The sequence below is a fragment of the Peromyscus leucopus genome, chromosome 3 (genome assembly GCF_004664715.2).
Source record: "Peromyscus leucopus breed LL Stock chromosome 3, UCI_PerLeu_2.1, whole genome shotgun sequence".
Taxonomy (NCBI): domain Eukaryota; kingdom Metazoa; phylum Chordata; class Mammalia; order Rodentia; family Cricetidae; genus Peromyscus; species Peromyscus leucopus.
The window spans coordinates 58,592,702-58,618,874 of record NC_051065.1 but is presented as its reverse complement, the minus strand read 5'-3'; the positions used below and the strand labels follow the sequence as shown (position 1 = coordinate 58,618,874).

Below are 26,173 nucleotides of genomic sequence, written 5' to 3'. Positions count from 1 at the left end.
GAATGTGCTCTACCACTGAGACACATTCCCCAGCCCTGAACATTTTCCAAACCTTCAAAAAGGGACAAAAGATAGAAATTTAAAAAAAACAAAAAAAAACAAACCAAAAAAAAAACCAAAACCAATATTCCGGAAGTATATTGCTCCTTCTTCAGAATGACATAAAAGTATCTAGATACATACTATCAAAGAGAGGCATTTGCAATTGGAAAGGCAGACATTAGCTGATGGTGAATGCCATCTTTTAAAGAACCTATTTCATTGTGTCCCCTATCTGCAGCACCTAGAACAGTGCCTGGCACATAGTGGGCACTCCAGAAATACTACTGCACGCTCAAATGAATGATGAGAACTCTCACAGACTGCTTTTGTCAGCTGTCCTCCAGAAGATTTCTATGGCTAAACACTGGGAACTTCGAAAAGGAAAGTGCGGGTGGACTGGCTCACTACGTGACAGGACCCCAAGAACACAGGCTGCAGGGCCATCAGGATGCCCTGGTTTGGAACATAAGGGGAAATCTAAAAAACCAAACACTTTCCACAGTTCTGTGAATTTATCACTCTCATCCTCCTACTATACTGGGTTCAAAACACAGCATGGAAGATGTTCCCAGTTAGAATTTAATTCAGAAATGAAGATGTTTAAAATGAAGATATCCAGGATTATAGCATGAGTATCATCTGTCAATTACTAGGCTTATTACATCCTTTAAATGGACTAAAAAACCAAACCAAACCAAAAAACTGTAATCACATGTTGGTTTGAAGAGAGGATAAACAAGTAATTATTCTCTTGTTGATGCCTTAAACTGGATACTCAGCCAGTTATAGGAGACTATCTACCTACTGAGCACAATAATAATGATTTTGGTAACCCTCAGACCAACAGAGAAGGTTCCAAAAGACCCCAAATGGTTTAAGAGCAAGTGCTATAGTAAGTGGTTAAGAAGCAGAACTTCTATTAGGAAAAAAAAAAAGCCTAATCATCTCCTAAAGTATTCTTGAGCTGAAAACACATCTACAAGTTCACAGACTAGGCCCGGAAAGGCCGCTAAGAAGGAAGCACTGTGCCGTTAACAGGTAGGTGCCCATCTGCCTTAGCCAGCTTTCCAATCAAGGTCCTAAGTAGAGCTCGAGTGTAAGCACCTGATCAAAATCCAACATAACTGGACAAAGTTATTCTATCAGTGTATAAACTCAGGACACAAGCAAACTCTGCTTAAGAACCCTGTCTTTAATTTAATTTCCATGCTAAGCAATTACAACTCAAATTCAAATAATTTAAACTTTTCAATGGCAATAACAAAAGTAACAACTGTCCTTTAGATTGTCTATTCTTTTATGTGAAATGGTACCAATGCTCTGCCTCTGAAGCCCATAGATTCCCTAAGACAGAGAAAGAGAACAATGTAATTAAATATCTAAGGGTAACTTACCTAAGGTCACAAAAGCAGGAGATCCAAATTAATGCCTATCCCATTGTTTTTAAGCAAATACCAAACAATTTACCACTCTAACAAATTCCTTGATCACACCCACTGACACAAGGAGCCACTGAAGGGAAAAAAAAATCAGCATTCTATTCCTAGCATCAAGAGTAAAGTGAGTTTAACTCTAGGAAATATATTAAAATACGGCATCAGCAATGCAGGCCATCCTGCACTAGACTAAAATGGGAAAGCTAGACAGCAGCATAGAAGTTATAAGACTTTCCAATAATATACCAATACAGAAACATGGTGTAAATCTCCTTTCTCTTGACAGTTAGAGTTCCCAGCAAAAGACTTATTAGACACTCACGGATCAACACTCTTTGCTATAGCAGCCATGATAAAGAGAACCGCTTCTGTCACCTCCCAGGGTGGGTTGCCTTCTTTCAGAGTAGAATACAACTAGAGAAGAAGAGGTGGATTATGGAGCCATTAAAAGAAAAACAGAATTCCAAACACAAACAAAACAAAAAATGTTAGTTCAAAGAAATCCGGCTCATTGTTTCTAAACCCAATTATCTCTCAGAGCCAACTATGAACAGTACTTTCATGTTTCGTATTCTCACTATCTAGAAGTAACTATGATTTTTAGAACCCCAAGAGTTTATCAAGATTATCATGTGTCCCCAGAAAAATGAGTATTATGGGGAAAATGTTAAACATTAATGAGTGTCTTGTGGTCTTGGTAGGAGATCAATAGATAAACACTCCTTTTTTTAAAATTTATTTCTTTTTGTGTCTGTGTGTGTGCATTGGTATTTTGCCTGCACTGATGTCTGAGTGAGGATGTCAGATCCCCTGGAACTGGAGTGACAGTTGTGAGCTGCCATGTGGGTGCTGGGAACTGAACCCAGGACCTCTGCAAGAGTAGTCAGTGCTTTTAACCTCTGAGCCATCTCTCTAGCCCCCAGACAAACATCCTTAAAGCACAAATTCTGCCTGTGCATCTGCTTTATACAGTATATTTTCATTACTGGCAGCATCCACAGTAGTGCAAGTCAAAGTGCGGAAAAGAAAGTGCTCAGGAGGCTCTGTGCAGTAGCATGTCCAAGTACAACCTTTTTGTTGTTGTTGTTTTTCAAGACAGGATTTCACTGTGGCAGTTCTGGTACTATCTCTGTAGACCAGGCTGGCCTCTGCCTCTCAAATGCTAGGATTAAAAGTGTGCATCACCACCACCCTGCCAAGTATATATCTCTTAAAAAAAAAAAAAAAAAAAAAAAAAAGGCAGACCTAGCAGAATACTGAGTGATGTTCTGGTCCTCGATTTCCCATATTACATCTATGTGTGGAACATGACTAGCTATCAGGCCAAGTAAAAAGTTTACAGTTAAAAATAAATAACCGAGGGCTGAGGATTTGCACAAGGCCCTGGGTTCAGTCCTCAGCTCTAACGAGAGAAAAAGAAAAAAAGAAAAACACAACAAATTTCTGCAGTCAAAAGATACATTACAGAACCAGGCAGTGGTGGCGCATGCCTTAAATTCCAGCACTTGGAAGGCAGAGGCAGGTGATCTCTGTGAGTTCAAGGCCAGCCTGGTCTACAAAGTAAATTCCAGGACAGCCAGGCCTGTTCCACAGAGAAAAGCTGTCTCAGAAAAAAGAAAAAAGGAAAAGAGAGAGAGAGAGAGAGAGAGAGAGAGAGAGAGAGAGAGAGAGAGAGAGAGAGAGAGATTACAAAGGAAAGAAAGAATAAAAAAAACTTCTCTTGTATGACATCACAGAACTTTTAATGTAATGTGTAGATATTTGTATCATTTCCTAATTTCAATTAATGATTTAGCTAGCTTTCTTTCGTTTTTTTTTTTTGCCAAAGAACATTTTCTGGCCCTGGTGCTCCATAGAACACATCTTGGCAACACTGACAGTTCATATAATTTGTAAAATTAAGTCAAAGACAAGAGCCAGTGAGAAAAGAGTAGAAATCTGAGTGTAGGTCATCTGCCCACTGAATCTGCCTCCTAAGAATCTCCAAATCTGCAGAGCTGATTCAAAGATCATGCTTTGTATGAAAAGCAATTTACTGAACATTTCCTTACATCAGGTAAGATCATATACAAGTTTTATATACAGACCAGGTGTCAACCCTCCTCTCATTTTCTTTTTGTTAGTTTGGTATTGCTACAACACAGCACCCAAACTGTCACATCAGAGTTCATTAAAGTACGATCCAGCAATAGGAAAAACACCTGAAATTATTCTAACATTAAAGTGATGTGGGATGATGATAATGATTGCAACCTTACAAGGTAAAATGTCACTTAGTGATCATCAGGAAACCACAGGACTAGGACTCTTCTACTCTAGTATAGCCACCTCTGGGATGAAGCTGAGATGAACAAGAATCTAACCGTAACTGTGGACCAAGGAAATACCATATAACTAATGAGTTGTCGGGATTAAACCTGGAAAACTTGCCCATTTTTCCTAGTGGGGTCCAAATCCTTTTAAGTTTCCTGGAGACTTGCAGATTTGTCAGCTGCACACATGGAACAGCCCTCATTATGCAGAGTAATAGAGTAAACCATAACTGAATTTATTTGTCCACTACAACTGGTTTATCAGACTCTAAATGAACACTGCTACTATATGCCAGGCAATGTGCTAGGCACCTACATATCTATTATCTCATTTGGCCACCAAGCTTGGGAAAGAAAGAAAAAAAAAAAAAAAAGATGGACCATTTACAGAAGATATAGAAGCAAGATAAACACAATCAATGTGACCATTAAAACTGGCTTCAGAATCTCCAAATGGACTTACCTGGGCAAAACACTCCATAGAGCCAATCAAGAAAATCAGGTCCTTCACCAGGTCTGACACTCTCATTCGGAACTCCCCAAAGTCATCAGTCTCTTCGGGGACTCCCTCCTGAAATTCAAAACCATGTACCATCTGTTTAAAACCCACCGGAGCTGCCAATGCCCTGAGTAAAATCCACAGAGAAGAAAAAGCCATTCAGCAGTCCAGTGATAATGAACCAAAGTGCAAAATCACAAGGCTGTGTTACCAAAAGAGAAGATCTCCTCAAGTGTAGGGTGGGTTGAGTCAACATGTTCTACCCTCCACTTTCCTATGAGAAATTCTTCCGTTTATCTATGTGACTATGTATGCCTATTTTGTATTTTCAATTACACATCTTGTTTGTTTTCAAGAAAACCATGGTATGAAAAGTGATTGGAAAGAAGTGTTAAAAGTTGCCTATCTAGAAAAGGTCAGCTCTTTAATACTGAACAAATCTGAGGCTTTCTTTTTCAAAATCTTAAACAAAACAACAAAACCCAACCATTATCACAATAACTTCACAAGAAAAATTTTAGACTTTAAATCTTTCCTATCCCAATGCACTTCTCCAAATAAAAGAGTTACCAATTAATTTTAAGAGGTTAAAAGCACCCATGAATATCTTGGGCTATGAACGTCTAGAAACACTCCTCAGTACCACTGAGGACTGCTTATAAAGTTCAGCCTCCTTGTTTTAGGATGAAGAAACTAAAATGGAGAAATAATGAGGAAATGATGGCTTTCCAGATGAAATAATGCATAAAATTCTAAAGTACTATAAACTTCAAAGTGTAAAAAATATTTGCAAGGGAAATGGTGCCACAGACTTGGCACAGAGCAGAGAATCCCGTGAACCAGAGCAGCTCATGTGGGATTGTCCAAGCAAAATGTGCTTACAACTGGGGATCCTCAGTTCAGAAAAATTCAGAGACGAGTATGTCACATTTCATCATAAGCAATTAAATTTACTCCAGGGACTAAAGCTACCCCACAAGCACTCAGAAAGGTAAAGTAACTGAGGCAGAATGTACAAAGTCATTAAGAAGAGAAGGCAGTGGAAGAGCTTTCAAATGAACTATTTCATGTGTCTAGTATATTTTCTTCTAAATTATCAAATGATTATAAGTAATATAAAGAGAACGTATACATATGTGAAGGGAAATCAAAATTCTCAATATCCTTACACAATTTTTTCACTTTTTTCTATCAGTTTTTACCTAACCATGTGTCCTACACTATTAAAAACACAATATAAACCAAATGTGGTGGTATATACCTATAATCCTAGCCATCAGGAGATGTAGAAGAATTGAGAATTCAAAACTGGTCCCAACTACATATCAAAGCATTGTCTCAAAAAACACCAATGATAAGGCCAGGTGTGGTGGCACACACCTTTAATCCCAGTGCTTGGAAGGCAGAGGCAGGTGGATCTCGAGTTGGGGGCCAGTCTGGTCTAAATAGAAAGTTCTAGACCAGCCAGCACCATACAGTGGACCCTATCTCAAAGCAAAACAAAATAAAAAACTAAGCAAACCACCAAGGACATGTAATGTAGCTCACTATGAGAACTTGCTTAAAATGATCAAGGCCCTAGGTTTGGTCCCTGGCACTACAAGAAAACAAAAAGGCCCGAACAAATTCAACATTTTGATTTTTATCACTTATCATACTAATTACTACTGCAGAACTTATCACCTTTAATTGCTGCACAGAGGTTCATCAAGTTGCTGAACATAATTAATCATTTTACACACACACACACACGCACATACACACACACACACACGATGCTTTGTATAAAAAATTATCTTTCTTCTTTTATAATATCATTTAAAGCAAATTCCTACATAAACAATTACTGGTTCAGCAGGAAAAATTTGCCTACATAGGTCTAATTTTTATTATACTAGTAGTGACTTCTTCACTGTAAACTAAAGTGAAAAAAACTTGAAGACTATTAGATCTATTACCTTTTCTTTTTTTTTTTCTTTTCTTTTTTTTGAAATAGGGTTTCTCTGGCTGTCCTGGAACTCACTCTGTAGCCCAGGCTGGCCTCTAACTCAAAGACCCACCTGCCTCTGCCTCCAAGCTTTTTAGTTTTTCAAGTTGGAATCAAAAGGTGGAGAAGATTTAAGGCAGAGAAGGGTACTTACATGGTCAGGTTCCAGCTGGCAGTGTCGAGCCAAAGCATGAAGCAGCCTCTGAATGTACGCTTTGAAGATGCTATGGATAACCTCATCATTGGTTTTGTACAAATGTTCTCCTAGTCGGTACCAAAAGTTAAAGGAAATTTCTACTACCTGTTAGGTAAGAAAGTTGATGGTTTATTTGTGCAGGGAAAGAACAGGAAAAAAAAGTTTCATGACTACTTACCATAAAGCGAAGGAGCTACAATATTCCATAATGCACATGCAGTGAGGAAGCCACCTTTTCTGTGGTACAGGTTTGTTATGTTACCTCCTAAATATCTTCCCAAATTACACCTCAAGATTCACTTAGATGACTACCTTTATATTCTCTCTCTCTCTCTCTCTCTCTCTCTCTCTCTCTCTCTCTCTCTCTCTCTGGTTTGTTTTTCAAGACAGGGTTTCTCTGTGTAGCTTTGCGCCTTTCCTGGGTCTCGCTCTGTAGACCAGGCTGGCCTTGAACTCACAAAGATCAGCCTGCCTCTGCCTCCTGAGTGCTGGGATTAAAGGTGTTCGCCACCACCACCAGGCTATATTCTCTACTTATCATTGAGAACACTTTTCCCAATGAACATTAGATTCTATAGAAAACAAAGACACACAAGTCTTGTAAGGCATAGTATTCCTAAATTTCTGGAACAATTAATTATGCTGACATCAGAAGATTACTTCCCAGGAGAGCTAACTGTAACTCCCTTGACAGAGATGATTTTTAAATTCATGCTCCTCCCCTGTTTTGAGGCAAGGGAGTTGATTCATATAGTCAAGGCTAGCTTCAAACTCACAAAGTAGCTAAGGAGGATGACTCTGAATTTCCTATTCTCCTGCCTCCACCTCCCTAGTGTTGAGATAATAGGGACACACTACCATGTCCAGCCCTCATTTGGCTGTTTTCATGAACACGAAAGATGACAGAAAGAGACGGGAATTTCAGTCACAGCTACCCTTCCATATAATGCTATTTCCGAAGTGACGACTACTGCCAAGGGCTATCCTGCTCTGGATTTTACTTAATCTAGAAATTCTCAGGAGAGCTGCAGACAAATAAACAGCACCTGTTTGTGATAAAAGGCAAGAGGCTGAGGACACAGGAATAAGAGCAAGCCCAGAAGAGGGGCCTGCTATTGTCCCTTTCCATTAAGGACCTAAAGGAAAGCTACTCAAATCAATGCCCAACCCAAGAGCACTTCTGTAATTCTTTTTCTTTTCAAGTTAGCAGGATTTAAAGATTTATTTTTATTATGCACATGAGTGCAGGTGCCCAAGGATGTCAGAGGCATCAGATTCTACTGGAGCTGGAGTTACAGGTGGTTGTAAACCACCACATGTGGGTGCTACAAACTGAACTCAGGTCTCTGGAAGAGCAGTATGTGCTCTTAACCACTGAGACATCTCTCCAGCCTCCTTTACTATTTTTTAAGTGATAAATAAGAGGCATAATTTCTCAGATAGATGAAGAACTTTCTAAAAATCTAGGAAAAAATTTAAATGTCTTACTTATCTTTATGTGTATAGTTGTTTTCCTACATGTGTGTCTGTGTACCATATAAATGCAGTACCCATAGGAGCCAGAAAAGGTTTTTGGATCCCTTGGCACTGGGGCTACAGTTTAGTAACTTGGGTCCCCAGGAACAGCAGCCAATTCTCTTAACCACTGAGCCATCTTTCCAGCCCCTAAAATCTAGGAAATTTGTAAGTGGGTATAGAAGCACATGTCTATTATCTAAGCATCTGGGAGATGAAGACAGGATGCTTATCAGGCAGTCTGCCAGCCAGGGATGCACACCCTGTCTAAAGACAAAGAACAAAGACAGAGGGCTGGCTGGGGGTGCTGACAGGTGGCACCAATGTGCCTGACACGTGCAAAGCCCTGAGACTGATCATCAGTACCCCAAAGGGAGCAGAGTAGAGAGTGTAAACTGTCTTAAAGAGTATTATTATTTTTATAAATACAGCATCCATGTAGCCTAGTGCTCACAACGTAGCCCATGTTAGCCTCAAACTCATGATCCTTTGTCTCAGCCTCCAAGTGCTGGGATTACAGGCATGTCCCATCACATCCAGCTTTACCAGCTGGCCTCAAATTCATGGAGATCCTCCTGCGTTTGCTTCCTGAGTGCTGGGATTAAAGGCATGGGCCATCATGCTTGGTTAAGAAGGAAATTCTTCACACCTTTAATCCCAGCACTCGGAAGGCAGAGCCAGGCGGATCTCTGTGAGTTCCAGGCCAGCCTGGTCTACAAAGCGAGATCCAGGACAGGCACCAAAGCTACACAGAGAAACCCTGTCTCGAAAAACCCACCCCCAAAAAAAAGAAAGAAAAAGAAATTCTTAAGTCTCATTCATATCTTTTAAAGAAAAACTGAAGACATGAAGACTTCTGGGGTTACCAGGAACTGGTATATCCTAGAGTTTAGATGAGGAATGCCCAACGGCTCATATGCGTGGGAGGCTGTGGTGCTATTAGGGGGTAGTGGACCACTTATGAGGCTGGGCTTAGAAGGAAGTGGGGTCAGTGGGAAACTTCTCAGAGGGAGTTTGGGATCTGGACTCTCACTGTTGCCGCTTGCATATGCAGCCAGCTTGAGGTAAGCAGTCTGCCTCTGCCCTGCAGTCTACAAGGCCTGGGTCCAATGGACAAAGACAAAAACATCCAAAACTGTGTGTGAGCTCGGAAAAGACAAAACACACCACTTTTTCTCTCTTTAAGTTGGTTATCTCTGGCACTCAGAGGCTGAATGATATGATGTGGATTTTCATTGTTTTTAGCTACAAAGCTCTAAAAAAATAAGTGAAACTAGAAAGGATGCATAGTGGTAAAGTAATGGATTTTCCTTCTGATAGATTTTGAGTTGCCTACAACAACCTTGACAACCAGATAGAAAAATAGAAAAGAATGCAAAACAGAAACCCAAACCCAATTCTTAAATATCCCAAGTATGGGCCACTGATGGCTCGCTCACTGGGTAGATGCTTGCTGAGTAAGGACCTTCAATCCTGGAACCTACATAAAAGGAAGGAGAGAACTGACGGTACAACACCGCCTTGTTTACATTCACACCGAAATGTAAACATCACATTCACACGTGGACAGCACCCCCACCTCATAGGCAAATAATGAAATGGAAAAAAAATTCCAGTCAGACGCAACTCCCAGATCACATTAATTAAAAACAAGACTGTAATTTCTCAACCAGAGAATAACAGCCTTAACACAGAATAGATACTACCTCATACTGAGGGTGGCCTGCACAAATAAGAAGCAGTTCCAAAGTTCGAAGGTCTCCCAGACCTTGGCCTGGAGTACAAACAATTTTTTCCAGGAAAGTTTCACATAGCTCAGTGAAGATACGGCAGTAATTCAGAACTCTGTAGGAGTGGAATGAGAATACCAAGTCAAGGATCTGGACTTCACATATGCACAGATACGAATCAAATGCACAAAAGTTGCTTTGCCTGAGGGCCATTTAGTAAATACTCACTACAGGCATCATAATCTCTGTGGCAAATGCCTTTACTTAGTTTGCTCACATCTATACAAATAGGCATATGATGGTAAGTCAATTCATTCTCTATTACAATTTTTTTAATAAAAGTCCAAATCAGGGTGCTGTAGTGATGGCTCAGTTGTTAGGAGCACTTGCTTCCTAGGGGACTTGAGTTCCATTAAACTATGTATCTCTGTGTGGGTGTATGCATGTATGAATGCCAGTGCTCTCGGAATACAGAAGAGGGCTCTGGATTCCTTGGAGATGGAGTTATAGGCAGCAGCCAGGTCCTCTGCAGGAGCAGAACCCATTCATAACTGTTGAGCCATTTCTACAGCCCCTAAACTAGATACTTCAAAGTTTATCCCTATTTCTTACAGTCTTCTCACTGTAAGTGTAAGAAACTAGTACAATCAAGAACTGGTGGTAACCCTCTCTCCTGGATCCAAGTTGCTACTCTAGATGCAGGTACATACATAGTATGCATTTACAAGTCACACAGAATCAAAAAACGATGGATAAATTATAAACAAGATTTGAGAAAAACACCAGATTGTAGGTCACCCAGGGCTCCAGACCTCAATAATGACTCACTTGTCTAAATCTTCACGTGCCACAGCCATATGATAGGCAGCCTCCAATGTCAAGACCCCCTGAAAAAGTTGCATGGCCAATGGCAAGTTAGTCTCTACATTTTCAATAGCATATAGAGCTGAGCACACACAGTCTGAAGCAGCTTCATGTAGGTTAGATGAGGTCTTGTCCTGTTGCTGAAAGACAGAAGGAATACAGAAGCAGAAATCAGAATCATTGTAGCCCAAGGAAAACAATTACAATTATGAGACAGGGTCATGCAGTCTACATTGGTCTTAAAGTCACTATGTAGCAGAAGGCAGCTCCCTGTTCTTCCTGCCTCTGCCTCCCATGTTAGGATTACAGAAATGCACACAATGCGCTCCCACATCCGCCTGGCTGAGAGTACACCATGAACAGCCAGCCCCTTAGTTGCAGACCTCACCAAGACACCATCGTCCTCACCCTACCTCTACTTCCAGGCATGCCAAAAAAATGAGCTTCTTTATCTGCCAATCAGTCTTACATGAACTTTTTTTGTTTTATTTTATTTTGCTTTTGTTTTTGTGAGACAGGGTCTCACTGTGCAGCCTTGTCTGGCCTGGAACTCTCTATATAGACCAAGCTAGCCTCAAACTCACAGAGATCCAAAGTATTAGGATAAAGGTGTTGTACTACCACACTAGGTTTCCTCTGTTTTTTAAAAACTGACAGGAGCCGGGTGGTGGTGGTGCATGCCTTTAATCCCAGTACTCAGGAAGCAGAGCCAGATGGATCTCTGTGAGTTCAAGGCCAGCCTGGTCTGCAGATCCAGGACAGGCACCAAAACTACATACAGAAACCCTGTCTCAGAAAAAACAACAACAACAACAAAAACTGACAGTAATTTTATTTTGTAGCCTAAGTTTTCTTGGAAACACAAAATTCTGTCTGTCTCAGCCTCCAGAATACTGGGATCACAGGCGTGAGCCATCATCCCTAGCAGAATTACAAGATTTTCCCCATGTTTCTGTTTATACTATTTCTTCCATAGGGAATGCCATGTTTCTGCATAGTGTTGAACGGATATTGAACTCCTTTCTCTTTTTAAGTACCACTTAATGAAAGGGCTCAGCAATGCCAAAAGGCCCATTACATACCAAAATGAGATCTCAAAATACCAAAGTTAAGCTGGGGTTCTTAAAACTTCTGGGATGGAGAATCGAGATAACACAGAAATGGCAAATTTTCTCAATTTCTCATTCACAATAACGCATGCCAGTATGCTGTGGGATGGTCTTTCTGTAAGCTGTGAATATATGTTGCTACCATTGGTTAATAAAGAAGCTGCTTTGACCTATGGCAAGATAGGAGTCAGCCAGGCAGGAAATCCGAGAGAGATACAGAAAGAAGAAGGGTGGGGTCAGGGGAGACACTGGGAGACACTTTCTGAGAAGCAAGATGTAATGGAACTCAGGTAAAGCCATGGCAATACATAGATTAACAGAAATGGGTTAAGTTAAGATGAGCGAGCTAGTTAGTAATACGCCTAGGCCATAGACCAAACAGCTTGTAACTAATATAAGCCTCACTGTGTTTATTTGGGACCAAATGGCTGCAGGACATAGGAAAACTTTCGTCTACACTAGTATATGAGGACATAGCCTAAAACTATACCTACCCAATGTATCAATCAAGAATAAAAACAATATTATTTCTTGCTAGGTATCAGAGCACAGTTATAATCCGAGCACTTTGGGAGAATAAGGCAAGATGATTACTACAAATTCAAGATCAATATGGAATAGAGTGAGTTCCCAGTTAGCTTTGACTATAGAATAAGACCTTGGCTTTAAAAAAAAAAAGTCTTAGAGCTGATAAAATGGCTCTGTAGGTAAAGGCACTTGTCAAGCCTAGCAACCTGAGTTTGATCCCTGAGACTCACATGATGGAGAGACCAACTCCTCCATAAGTTGTCCTCTGACATCCACACACATATAATAATAAGTATTTTAAATGTAATTTTAAAAGTTGTGGTGCTTTTAATCCTAGTACTTGGAGGCAAAAGATCAGGAGTACAAGTTCATCCTTGACTACACAGTAGGTTCAAAGACAGACTGTCTTGAAACAATAACAACAATAAAATATTTTGTAGACATTCAAAACCTGTTTATTCTCTTTGTACATTTTCTTTGGAAATTACTTGAGGAAGTTCAAAAAATAAGTAATAACCCAAAAAGCATAGTAAAGGGGAATCTAGGCATCATAACTGGGGACAAATTTAAGAGACAACTTAACAAGAGTAAGAACTTACCAGAGGGCCCAGGGTGGAGCCAACAGGGCCCACAAGCTACAGTGTCAGTCCCCGTGGTGAGAGCAAAGGACCCTGAATTTGAGGATAACCTGGGTCCCATGACAGCTAGCCACAAGCCAGCCAGTTCCTTAGTTGAGACTGTCTCAGAACAGTAACACAAGTCCACAGAGGGAAGCTGGAGGGCTCTTATTCACCAATACAGTTAGTGTCTCTAAATTTAGTGAAGTCATCACTGTAAAGACCTTCTCTAATAACAACAATAATGACACCAGATACTTAGAATCTCTCTAAGGGTAAGAGCTACTTAAGTTAGGAGAGCTAACAGATGCAAATCATCCCATCAGGTTCTTACCTTTTTTAAAAAAAAATACTTTACTTATTTAATTTGTTTTTTTGAGACAGGGTTTCTCTGTAACAATTCTGGCTGTCCTAAAACTTACTTTGTAGACCAGGCTGGCCTCAAATTCACAGAGATCCACCTGCCTCTGCCTCCCAAGTGCTTCGATAAAAGGCGTGAGGCGCTGCTGCCACCACCCAGCTTTTTTTCCCACTTGCTCTTTGAAGTTGCAATATTAGAGACATTTTATTAGGAAAAGGGGGTGGGGTGGGTAGATGGCTCAGGGAGTGAAAGTGCCTGCCACACAGGACTGAGAACCTGAGTTCAGATCCCCCGGAACTGTGTAAGAGCACTCCTATGGCCGGGCGGTGGTGGCGCACGCCTTTAATCCCAGCACTCGGGAGGCAGAGGCAGGCGGATCTTTGTGAGTTCGAGGCCAGCCTGGGCTACCAAGTGAGTTCCAGGAAAGGCGCAAAGCTACACAGAGAAACCCTGTCTCGAAAAACAAAAAAAAAAAAAAAAAAAAAAAAAAAGCACTCCTATGGCAAGATGGGAATCAAACACAGGAGAACGGCCAAGAACCTTTCAGGTCAGCTCTCCCGGAGAATGTAATACAGCAGTAAACAATGGGAGAGATGGTACCTCAAAGACCAGATAGAAGGTAAGGACTATACAGAAGGCTCCAACATCCACATGGGTGCTGTGTGTGGCATGTGCATGCCTTCATACAGAAAGCACACATAAACACAAAATAAATAGATAAAAAAAAAATTAATGCTTTCAAAAAGTAGTATACAGGTCTGGGATAAATGTTAGAAGCCCAATGGTGTCCATGACCAACAGACTGAAACTCTTCCTTTATGGGTCATTTGAATAGCAGCACATGCCTTCTTTTGCACATGCTCCATTACATGTCAGCCTCATGGGCTTTTTTCCTTCCCTGAGATAGGGTGTTATTTAGCTCACCTTTGTTTCAAATATGCTATGCAGCTAAGGGTGGCCTTAAACTTTCAATCATGTAAACTTTTACTATCATGTACTGAGATTATAGGCATGTGCCATCAAGCTCAACTTACGTTATTCTTAAGACTCAGATAAAATTTTCCTCTCCAAACAAACATTGAGATGTCCCAGAAGGTTGGCTATTAGATGTGGCAACGACAGTTATAGCCTTACTTACCAAAACCTCAAAAAGGAGCGCTAATAACTTATTATTAGCCATGAAGTTACTGTCCAAAACTCCCAAGTTAAACCAGCTTCCCAAACAGCGGAAGACCTTCATAAGCATCTTCTCATCAGTTCCTGCTTTTTCTACACATGTCATCTAAATAGAAAATATAGTTTAAGAAAAAAATCAATTTTTATACTTTATTCCCATCGAACAATATTGAGAGATTAAGATTTTTTTGAGACAATATCTTGCTATTTGGCCCAGGCTGGACTCAAACTCATTATCCTCTCCTTTAGCCTCCTAAGTGTTAGGATTACAAGTGTGTCCTGCCACACTTGGCAAAAACATTCATTTTAAAATCAATCTTTCCCTCTAAGATGGCAAATGGGAGACAGAAAAGCTAATGCAAGTATATAAATAACTTGCTTATATTTTTCTATTTCTTCATGGGCATTGCATTGTAGCCAAAGGAGCATAGAACTAACAAACAAGTGGCCAGCCGTAACATTTACTGAACCCTATTATGTGCTAAACATGATTTTAATAGCTTTAACTGCATTAACACAGTTATGCAGTTAAAATGAAACAGATCCTATTACTCTCCACATACAGATGGTGAAACTGAGGAAGAAGAGTTAACCATCCTCTTAACAGGGCACAGCAAGCACTCAAACGTCACAAGTCTCCAGGACCTATGATCCAGGCTAGAGGGATGGCTAGTGACTGAGAGCACTGGCTGCTCTTCCAAAGGATCCTGGTTCAATTCCCGGCACCACACAGCAGCTCACAACTGTCTATACCTCCAGTTCCAGGGGATCTGAAGCCAGCCAGAGATACACAGTAAGATCCAGTTTCAAAAATAAATACATTTTTTAAAATTAGATTTTCATAAAATAAGCTACCTTCACACAAATTACACTGCAAAAAAAGCACACTAGACACAAAAGAACCAGACTGTCATCACCTAACCCAGTGGGTAATCCTAACATTACTAATGAAGGGTCAATCAGACATCACAATATGGGTAAGATGCAGCATGAAATAACTTGAGAGGCCTATGATGGAAAGCTTAGAAAAAATTTTCTAAACTCCATCAAGCCTCGTAGTTTCTATCAGCATGCTAAAGGAAAACAAATTAAACCCTGGAGAAAAGGATCCAAGTGACTATTTTCTCAATTATCCTAAGGATAGAATATAAGTAGTCGTAGTATTAATACAGGAGAAAATTCATTACATGCAATGGATGCCCTAAGGCATTACACTTAATTTCTTTAGAGGAATCCTTACTCAGTAGAGCTGCTTCAAACAGACCTCCCAATTAATTACAAGAAATAAGAAGACTACAAAAACAATCAGAAAAAAACAAAGAAAGCAATCATAAAAGCTAAAGACATTCTTTAAAACAAATCATGTATAGAGAAACCAAGAGGAAAGGGAACTGTGACTACTAGCCTAAAACTAGCCTAAATGGATACTGTTTGTGAACTCTGTTTTAAAATATTTAGAACCAACTGGGAGAATGTGAATATGGTCTAAAAAATGATATTACATAGGAAATTTTCTAAAATGAAAAAAATAAAGCTAGATGACTGAAACAGAAAACTATAATCACATAGAGATACACATTGTTCACAGGAGATGTGTTAAAGGGTCAACAGTAGTCAGTGCATTGGTATACAGGACATGTGTTAAAGGGTCAACAGTAGTCAGTGCACTGGTATACCCGCAGTCTCAACTACTCAGAAAGCTAAAGCAGGAAACTCGAGTCCAGGGCTCTCTCCATAAAACCACATCTCACAACAACCCAAAAGGCTGGGGCTGAAGAAAAATGCTCAAGACTGAGGTTAAGAGCCATTGCTGCTCTTCCAAAGAACCAGAGTACAGTTACCAGAGCCCACATTGAGTGGCCCATGAACTCTAGCTCCAAGGGAACTGATTCCATTTTCCAACTTCCACTGACACCTGAACACACATGGCAGACACTGACATAGAAACATAAAGAAAAATAAAAACTGCCGGGCAGTGGTGGCACACGCCTTTAATCCCAGCACTCGGGAGGGAGGCAGATCTCTATGAGTTCAAGGCCAGTCTGGTCTACAGAGAGAGTTCCAGGAAAGGCACAAAGCTACATAGAGAAACCCTGTCTCGAAAAACAAAAACAAACAAACAAAAAAATTGGGGGATGAGGATTTAGCTCAGTTGTAGAGCGCTTGCCTAGCAAGCGCAAGGCCCTGGGTTCAGTCCTCAGCTCCATAAATAAATAAATAAATAAATAAATAAATAAATAAATAAATTAAATAAAAAAATAAAAACCTTTAAGAAAAACTGAGGGACAAATGTGGTGGCACACACCTATAATACTGCATTTAGGAGACAGAGTCAGGTAGAAGAGAGTGCAGAACCAGGGAGGTAGAAGTTCAGGTCATCCTCAGCTATGAAGCTATGAAACTTGGTATATGAAGCAAGTTTGAGGCCAACTTAGGATGCATGAGACCCTTTCAAAACATGGCTTGCTCAGTATCTTAAGATGCATGCTATACGCCAGGTGGTGTGGCGTACTCCTTTAATCTCAGAGGCAGAGGCAGGGGGATTTCTGTAAATCTGGGGCCAGCTTGGTCCACAGAGAGACTTCCAGGACAGCCAGAGCTGTTACACAGAGAAATCCTATCTTGAAAAACAAAAAAAAAGATCCATGTTCTAAGACTAATGGCCTCATCCCCGGGACCTCACTTGGTAGGAGAAAACCAACTTGGGCAACTGTCCTCCAACCTCTACACACATCCTAGGGTACACAGCGATGTGTGTTCCCCTCCCCACAATAAATACATGTGATTTTAAGAATTAAAAACAAAACATACAAAAGAGAATTTGGCTGCAATTCAGTGGTAGAGCACTTCTAATATGCATGAGGCCCTGAATTCAATCCCAAACACCACAAATTAAAACAATCAGACACAGGATATGATTTCCAAGTTATAATTGCTTTATTTTTTTCTAATGTCCTACAATATTATTTTCTTTAAAAATAAATGGCCAATTTAAAAAATTAAAAATGTTTATGTTCCAAATAGGTTTTAACACAAAATTGAATATAACTAAAAACAAAGTTTCATTTTTTCAAACATAACTTTGTTTTGTTTGATGTATGATATTGCAGAAGTACTAAAACAAATCCTTGAAAAATAGCCACATTGTGGAGAAAATAAAGCTAGACAGTAGAAATCTACAAATGAGCTAAGTTGGGGCTATAGTTCTATGAGAGATTGTTGTCTACCATGTAGCAGGCCTTGGGTTCAATCTCCAGCACTGAGAGAGGGAAAAAAAGACCTAAAAATAAGATATGTTAGGTAATTAATTTAATACAATCTAGTTCAGGAATTAGTAGACATTTTAAGTTAAGGACCAGACAATAAATATTTCAGGCTTTGCAAGCCACATGGTCTCTGAAAACTACTCAGTTCTACTAAGACAGTCTAAAGTAATATACATAGACATGAACCTAAAGAGTCCAGCTGTGTTCACTAAAACTCATATGTATGCTACCAGCTCATAAACAACAAATTTACCCACTACTGGTCTAAACTACTAAAAATTCTAACTGGCATTAGCTAATGTTTAATTATAATATTGCCCAATGGCCAAGTAAAGTCTCCTAATATTTCTTTACCAAAAAGTTAATTTGTCTTAATCTTGAGTTTATATGCACTTCCTTTAGTGTGGTCCTTTATCAAGATGCAATGGCTTTTACGTATCATAAGAACTGAGTTCAAGGTTCTAAGTTAACAGTTAAATAACACCAAGCCCATTTGCATTCACACACAGAGATATCACCCTCACACACATTACAAAGAAGCTCAAGAAGTACAGATTTCAAAAGCATTTTGTATTATTATAAAAGTTTTATATAAATGCCAAAGCAGTATCACTGCCACATTTACAAAGAAAGCTGCTTCATACCATTGCGACCAGGTCACAAAATAACCACACCATGGTTTCTGCACTTCATCAACAAATGAGTATTTCAAACTTACCAATAAAGATACCACTGTACTAGAATAGAAGGCCAAGTCTTCTATAATTTCTGTGCGCCTGTTGGCTCCAATTCGCAAGGAACGACTATGTACTTCTTCAGGTAACACTGTAAGGATCTCCAGCAAAAAAGGCAAAGAAGTTACATCATTGCTATATCTGGAAAAGAAGAGGAAGGATGTATCACGAGTCACCAATAGCCAGCAAATACACAATCACAATACCACCCATCAGAATAGCCCACAACAACAAAACAGCAGCATTCCCTATATTAAGAGGGAAAGAGCCCGGTGGTGGTGGTGGTGGTGGTGGTGGTGGTGGTGGTGGTGGTGGTGGTGGTGGTGGTGGTGGTGGTGGTGGTGGTGGTGGTTGGTGGCAGCAGCGCACGCCTTTAATCCCAGCACTCAGGAGGAAGAGACAGGTGGATCTCTGTGAGTTCGAGGCCAGCCTGACCTACAAATCAAGATCCAGAACACCCAGAACTATTACACAAAGACACTCTGTCTCAAAAAACAAACAAACAAACAAAAAAGATTTATTTTTATTATGTGTATAGGGAAGGGGTATTTGCACATAAATGCAAGTGCCCACAGAAGTCAGAGTGTCAGATTCCCCTGGAGCTGGAGTTATAAGCAGTTGTAAGTTGCCTGATCCTGTACTGAGAATTAAACTCAGGTCAGTATGTGCTCTTAACCATCAAGCCACCCCTCCAGCCTCCAGTTTTAGTTCATTTTAAAACATTACACACATGAATGCACACACAAACATACAAATATGATCAAATATTTTGCTAACTTGGCTAAATTCTGTATTATCATAACCCCCCGTTTTCAACACCAGTATCTTCCTGACTTTGCAGGTCTGGCCAAGCAATCATAATGACTCAATTTAAAAGATAACCAGCAATTTCACGAGTCCTTTGTCATATGTGATTTGTGAATTTACACTATAAAGAATAAGATTATTATACATATTCATTTATTTAGAGATAATATAGCCTTGACAGGACTGGAACCCAATATGCAGACCAGGCTAACCTTGAACTCATAGAGATTTGCCTGCCTCTGTCTCCTGATTGCTGGGATTAAAGGCGTGCCTCAACCATGCCCAGCCCTGAAATTTACTTTAATGGGAAAGTTAATAATACATAATTCAGGGGCTGGCAACATGGCAGTATGTAAAGGTGCTTGTCACCAAGTCTGATAACCTGAGTTTAATATACAGAACCCATACGGTGGGAAGAACCAACTCCTTCAAGTTGTGCTCTGAACTTGACATGAGTGACGTGGCATGCACACCCACAATACACAAAAACAATTTTGAAAGAGAAATAAAAATCATGTCATTTGGGAATGGAGAAATAGATGTTTCAGTGGGTAGGAGCACTTGTTGCTCTACCAGAGGATTGAAATTCAGTTCCCAGCATCCATATCAGGTAGCTCACAACCATCTGTAACTCCAGCTCCAGAGGATAGGATTCATCTGGACTCTGTGGGCATTTGCACTCATGTACACATACCCACAAGCAGATACACATACCTATACATAATTAAATTTTTTTTTTTTTTCCGAGACAGGGTTTCTCTGTGTAGCTTTGCGCCTTTCCTGGAACTAACCTGGTGGTGGTGCATGTCTTTAATTCCAGCTTTTAGGAGGCAGAGGCAGGTAGATCTCTGAGGTCAAGGCCAACTTGGTCTACACTGAGAGTTCCAGGATAGCCAGAACTGTTACACAGAGAAACCCTGTCTCAAAAAGCAAAACAGAAAAAAACGTAATTCTGGAATAATCAAGTGTCTAGTGACTAGAACAGATTTCTCTGTGTTTATTAATGGTAATCCCAATGCTAATATACCATTGATACAAATTACAAATTACTTACTTTTCTACCAATGTTTGTACACATCCTTTCCAAGAAGGCATCTGTAGAGCAAGGTCTGCTATTGCTAAAGCCAGCTGAATGGGAAGAGAGATTAAATAAATGAATAGCCCAGATGAACAGAAACCATCGATGCTCATAGAAAGCAGAGACCATATTTCTTTTCAACAATAGGACAGAGAAGACTGGCATCCCTTCCCCTCCTTCCCCATGAATGTCTACCTATCCATTCATCTAGTTAGCCACAATTGCTTGGATTTAAAGATCAACCTTAGAAATTAAAGACAAAACCAAAAGAATCAACAAAATGCACTTGATAGAAAATATATCTTTCATTGTTGTTTCTGAGACAGTACTTCATCTAGTTCAGACCACCCCCAAACCCACTGTGTAGCAGAGGCTGTCCTCAAACTCCTGATTCTCCTTTCTCCACCTCCCAAGAGCTGCTATTACAGGTTTAAACCACTATGCTCATCTTAAAAACTTCAAAAATAAAACATTAAAAATAAATTAAATGCCAGGTGGTGGTGGTGCACGCCTTTGATCCCAGCACTCAGGAGGCAGAGACAGGTGAATCAGGTGGATCTCTGTGATTTCAAGGCCAGCCTGGTCTACAGAGCAAGTTCCAGAATAGTCAATGCTACACAAAAAAAAAAACCCTGTCTCAAAAAACAAAAAACAAAACAAACAAACAAACAAACAAAAAAAACGCATCAAAATATATTTAAAAATATAGATACAGATTTCCTTAGACTATATTAATACTTACTTTTTTTTTTTTTTTAAACCCAAGACAGGGTTTCTCTGTGTAACAGCCCTGGCTGTCCTGGAACTATCTTTGTAGATCAGGCTAGCCTTGAACTCAGAGGTTCACCTGCCTCTGTCTCCCAAGCACTGGAATTACAGGTGTGTGCCACCACTGCCCAACCAACACTTACTTTTATTTGGAAATACCACAGAACTTCATGGACAGCTAAATTATAGTTTTCCAAAAGACCAAAGCTACTGACAAAATTAGACCTGTGGCTATGTCCCTAAGTAGTGGATTGCCATTTCCCTTCTCTTTCCTGAGGCCTCATCCAAAAGCCCCCTCTTCAGGAACACTTCTATGTCAGGCAAAGAACATATGTATGTACTTTATTTTCTAATATATTTCCCTGGCTAAAGGGGAAAGCCAAAATGTCCATTGTTTTATTTGTAAGACTTAACAGCCAATCCTTCCTGAAATGATTTTTAAAAATAATTAATAAAAAATAAAAGGTAACTACATAGACCTCTAACCCAAAACAGTATAGATTTTTTTTAATCATCTGACATTTTTACAGTAGGAAAAACATGCTAGAAAAAACAGACACTCACCTCCCCACTTCCAATATTTAATGTTTGAGCCTAATGAACTCAAAGATTAATACAAAAGATTAAATTTTTTATTCTGCCACAGTTGTATACAGTATATAGCAATAAAGTTAACAAATATTACCTTACACGGCCTATCAATGATAAGCAAACTGAATTTATGCATCCAAATGTTCCTACAAATTTCCTTAGTAAGTAAAGGATTTACCTGAGTCACAATGACAGGTGACAAGTCTTTCAAGTTCTGAATATGAGTTAGCAATGAGTCCCTTAAAGAAGCATGAGAGTCTGTAGGGAGCTCATAAAATGAGGTCTGAATCTTCATTTTCATGGTCTGGGCAGCAAAATAGCATGATTCCACATCCTGTCGGATCTGTAACAATTGATCAGAAATCTCCCAGGCATGAACCTGAAAGTAAATCAAAGATATCTTAATGTATATTATTTTTATAAGTAATTTTTAAAGTCATATAATTTCAACATATATAGTTAGACTAAATATTATGGAAAAAAGATTTGACAAATTAACTTCAGTTTGTAGGGCCTTTTCAACAAAAGTATTTCCTAAGACTTTGTGATTTATTCTAGTAAGGCCTAATGGCCTAATCAACTGAATCAAAAGACAGAATCTGGAAGATTAGAATAATCAATTCTATACAGCAGTTATAAAGGAAAATGTACCAGAAATTTCTACTAAAACTAAAACATCACTCTAAAGCTTCTAACCCTATTTTTAAGTTGAATGTTTCTTCTCTTATTCAAATGTTTTGTTCACTCTGAGACCTGAGTGTGGAAAATTTTTAATATATCTATAAATAGAAAAATATATTCCATATTGGTCTCATTGGACATACTTTTTAAACTTTAGTACCTCATAAAACAACAGGAAACATACCTGAAATTTTCTGATATGCTTATAAAAAGACAGTTTGACAATGCTACTAAATAATTTTCAAAAAAATAAACTTGTCTATAGAAATAATAAAAAAGAACAAAACAACAAATCTGGTCACTAATAGCTAGTCATAGTAAGGACTTCTATTTTAAGGAGAACTCTGGGAGAAAAAGCATGCAGTACACAGTAGACAGCTGACTAATGATTGACAAATTCTGATCCAATTATGCAAACTGCCTCTTCGTTACAGACTGGCAATAATACAATGAAAAAAAGGGACCAGTCTCAATTGTGAAACAGTGCCAATTTCGAAGACTTTGTTTGTCTGTTTGAGACACGTGTATCCAAAGTTATATAGTGGAGTATAACCTGATCAGCCTGTCCCTAGCTCCTGGGAATTGGAATTACAAGTATGCAACACCATGCCCAGTTTAAGTAGTGCTGGAGATTGAACCAGGGCCTTGTGTGTGCTAGGCAAGCATTCTACCAAATAATATCTCCAGTACCATATAAATCTTTCTAATCAATTCCTTCTTTTTTTTTTTTTCCCAAAATTTCCCTTCAATTTCTTCTCTTTTTCTCTCTTCCTTCTTTTTTCTCTCCCTTCTCTTCCTCCTCCTCTTCTCTTTTCTAGCCTGGAACTCATCATCTTCCTCCTTCAGTGCTGGGATCACAGTCCCAAGTGCATGGCTTTTTAAACTGTGCACCACATAAGTGAACATGATGGTCCCACGAAAAAGCAACTGGCAACAGAAAAAGGCTTCTGAACACACAAGGGCCAAAAGTTAATTTGAAACCACACAACTGGTGAGCCCAAGGTGTTTGAGGGAGTCTTCGGGTGTGTTGGAGAAGACAGCCTCACCACAAGCGGCCTTTGTTCTGAGCACAGTGTGCACACAGCACTAAGCACACCTTCCTGCCGCCCAGTGCCAAGGAGTGCTGCCCAGACACCTCAGCAAGACTTCACATTATTCTGGCATGGATTGTGTTTTTTACTATACATACAAAGTTTTCTGTTCTTATAGAAACATTTGAGTTTAATTAAAGAAATCAAAGACAATTATTTTCAAAGAATCTTCTCACCATGTATTCTAAGAATTATCAGTGTAACTTTGGACAGTACTGTGTCACAATGCTTAATATTTTTTAAAAAATGCTGTTTGAAGCCAGGCAGTGGTGGCGCATGCCTTTAATCCCAGCACTTGGGAGGCACAGGTAGGTGGATCTCTGTGAGTTTGAGGCCAGCCTGGTCTATAGAGTGAGTTCCAGGACAGGCACCAGAGAAACCCTATCTCGAAAAACAAAACAAAACAAAAAACCTACTGTTTTGAGTTGCTGAGAAGTTTCATTTTAAAAGGCATTAAACATTAAATTAATTTTAGCTTGCGATTAGGACAGAATGTCCTAAACATCTGCCATTTTATATTATATGCTTAACTGAAGAAAGGTCTCAGCATTAGGAATCGAAAACAAAATACTGATCAGTTCTGAAAACCACTAAAGGTGCTTTATGTCTTGCAATATCAAATGTGCAGCTAAGATCTTTTTTAAACATTTACTTGTATGTGCGTATATGTGTAGGCATGTATACACATACACCTTCCTTCTATATGAAATGGCTGGACAGAAAATCACTGCCTATGATATTTGACACTATGTTATATGTAGTCAGACTCAAATGATTGAGTAATGGATTTGTAAGGATTTTTCTTTCCCATACTTTAAATAGAAGCAATACACTGTACCAGTGAAAACTTAATAACACAGAAGAACTTTGGAGATAGCCTGCGAAGACATCCATGTCTTCCATTAGTGGATTAAGTGGTGGGTTTCTTCTCTAATACAGTGGTAAACTCTGTCTTTGCTATTCAATACAAGTTTAAAAAAATGAAAAAATTTCTCCTTTTTAGCAATTGAGGATTTTTTGTTTTTCTTTTTTATTAAAACACCAGAATAAAATGGATGATGATATGGTGAAAATATTAATAAAGAAAATGTTATAAATATTTTATATCTGGTCAAACTAAATTCCATTATAAAAGCCACAGACTGTTCCATGCAAGAATTCACAGATAGTCCCCTGGGCCCTTCCTAAACAGTACTTTAAAAAACAAAACAGAAACAAATTTCAGATCAGAGAGAAGGCTCAATGGGTAGAAGCACTTACACCACAAATCTGATTGATGGCCTGAGTTTGATCCCCAGAACCACATAAACTCCAGAGCACCATGCATGTGTCTATAACCTTGTACTCCTGCTGCAAGATGGGGAGATGGAACCAGGAGGATCCCCTGGAAGCTCCAAGGCCAGATAGCCTATAGTACACAGCACAGTGGCAAATAGTTAGAAAGGCCCTGCTTCAAACAAGTTAAAAGGTGAGGACCCACAGCAGAGCCTGGCCTCTTGCCTCCACATGAGTGCCATGACAGACACAATTAAGCCCCCACACACAGACACACACGCACACATATACACAAAAATATTTTCTTTTAAAATGAGCCGAGCAGGCAAGGTGGTTTACTGTTTAAAGGTGCCTGCTGGCAAGCTTGACAGAGTTCAATGTCCAGGATCCACAACAACAGAGAACCATTCCCACAGGCTCTCCTGACCTCCAAATGGTGGTACGACCCACACTCACCCCCATGTACATACATGCAAATTAATTAACCAACTTTCAAAAGCCAAGCTTCAGGTAACCAAATAAGTAAAGTGAGGCTTCAACACTGTGAGTGGTCAAAAGAGCAAATGAAGATTCAAAGGAAGAGAAGTGGTTATGTAATATTCACATTGTCTGACAGCCTACAGTCTAGCCATCCAAGAACGAGGAAGAAAGTCAAGTGCATACAAAAATAAAGTTAACTGGGAATGCGGGGTGTGTGTGTGTGTGTGTGTGTGTGTGTGTGTGTGTGTGGTGTGTGTGTGTGTGTGTGTTCAGGGTGTATATCAGAGATAGCACCCTTTTATTTCCTGTGCAAGAGCCTGGATTTGCTCCTCTACCCTGTAAATAAGTTAATAAGCTTAACTGGCCTCATATGTGCACTGGTACTATTAGTCTAAGGCTATTAAAAGCTAACATGAGCCGGGTGGTGGTGGCAGCGGCGCACCGCACACCTTTGATCCCAGCACTCAGGAGGCAGAGCCAGGCGGATCTCTGTGAGTTCGAGGCCAGCCTGGGCTACAGAGTAAGATCCAGGAAAGTCGCAAAGCTACACAGAGGACCGTCTCAAAAAACCAAAATAATAATAAAAAAAAAAAAGTTAACATGAAATAAAGCAACTGAAAGTGGACTATTTCAATTCTACTACCCTCTATGGCTTGTCAATTCAAAATTTAGAACAGAAGAAAATACAGATGTAATACAGAAGAACTTCAGGCAAAAACCAGGAGTGTAGCTCAGTGGTGAGTGTTCACCCCCAGTGCCCTCCTGCCACCAAACAAAAGAGGGCCAGGGAGATGGCACTGTCAGTAAAGGGCAAGCAGGAATGGGGAATGCCAGGTGGTAGTTGTGTACACCTTTAATCCAAGCACTTGGGAGACAGAGGCAGGTGGATCTGCGTGAGTTCAAGGCCAGCCTGGTCTACAGAGTGAGTTCCAGGACAGCAAGGACTGTTATACAGAGAAACCCTGTGTTGAAAAAACAGACAAACAAATAAATGAATGGGGGAAAGAGAGCTGTAATTTAATGCTTTAAA

The 26,173-nt window shown here is 39.6% G+C and overlaps 1 protein-coding gene across 6 annotated transcripts in view; it reads right to left on the bottom strand.

The window, feature by feature from the left end:
• Nucleotides 1–26,173, bottom strand: part of Tnpo3 (transportin 3) — a 97,135-nt gene that overhangs the window by 30,126 nt on the left and 40,836 nt on the right. For all 6 annotated transcript variants that reach the window (XM_037203689.1, XM_037203686.1, XM_037203687.1 and 3 more), the window contains 9 exons: nt 21,795–21,995; nt 20,234–20,307; nt 18,357–18,513; nt 14,335–14,478; nt 10,546–10,721; nt 9,694–9,832; nt 6,431–6,577; nt 4,254–4,361; nt 1,801–1,892 (listed from right to left, as the gene is read on the bottom strand). In XM_037203689.1, coding sequence (XP_037059584.1) covers nt 1,801–1,892; nt 4,254–4,361; nt 6,431–6,577; nt 9,694–9,832; nt 10,546–10,721; nt 14,335–14,478; nt 18,357–18,513; nt 20,234–20,307; nt 21,795–21,917 — 1,160 coding nt within the window. In that variant the 5' untranslated portion in view covers nt 21,918–21,995. The remainder of the gene's footprint in view (nt 1–1,800; nt 1,893–4,253; nt 4,362–6,430; nt 6,578–9,693; nt 9,833–10,545; nt 10,722–14,334; nt 14,479–18,356; nt 18,514–20,233; nt 20,308–21,794; nt 21,996–26,173) is intronic.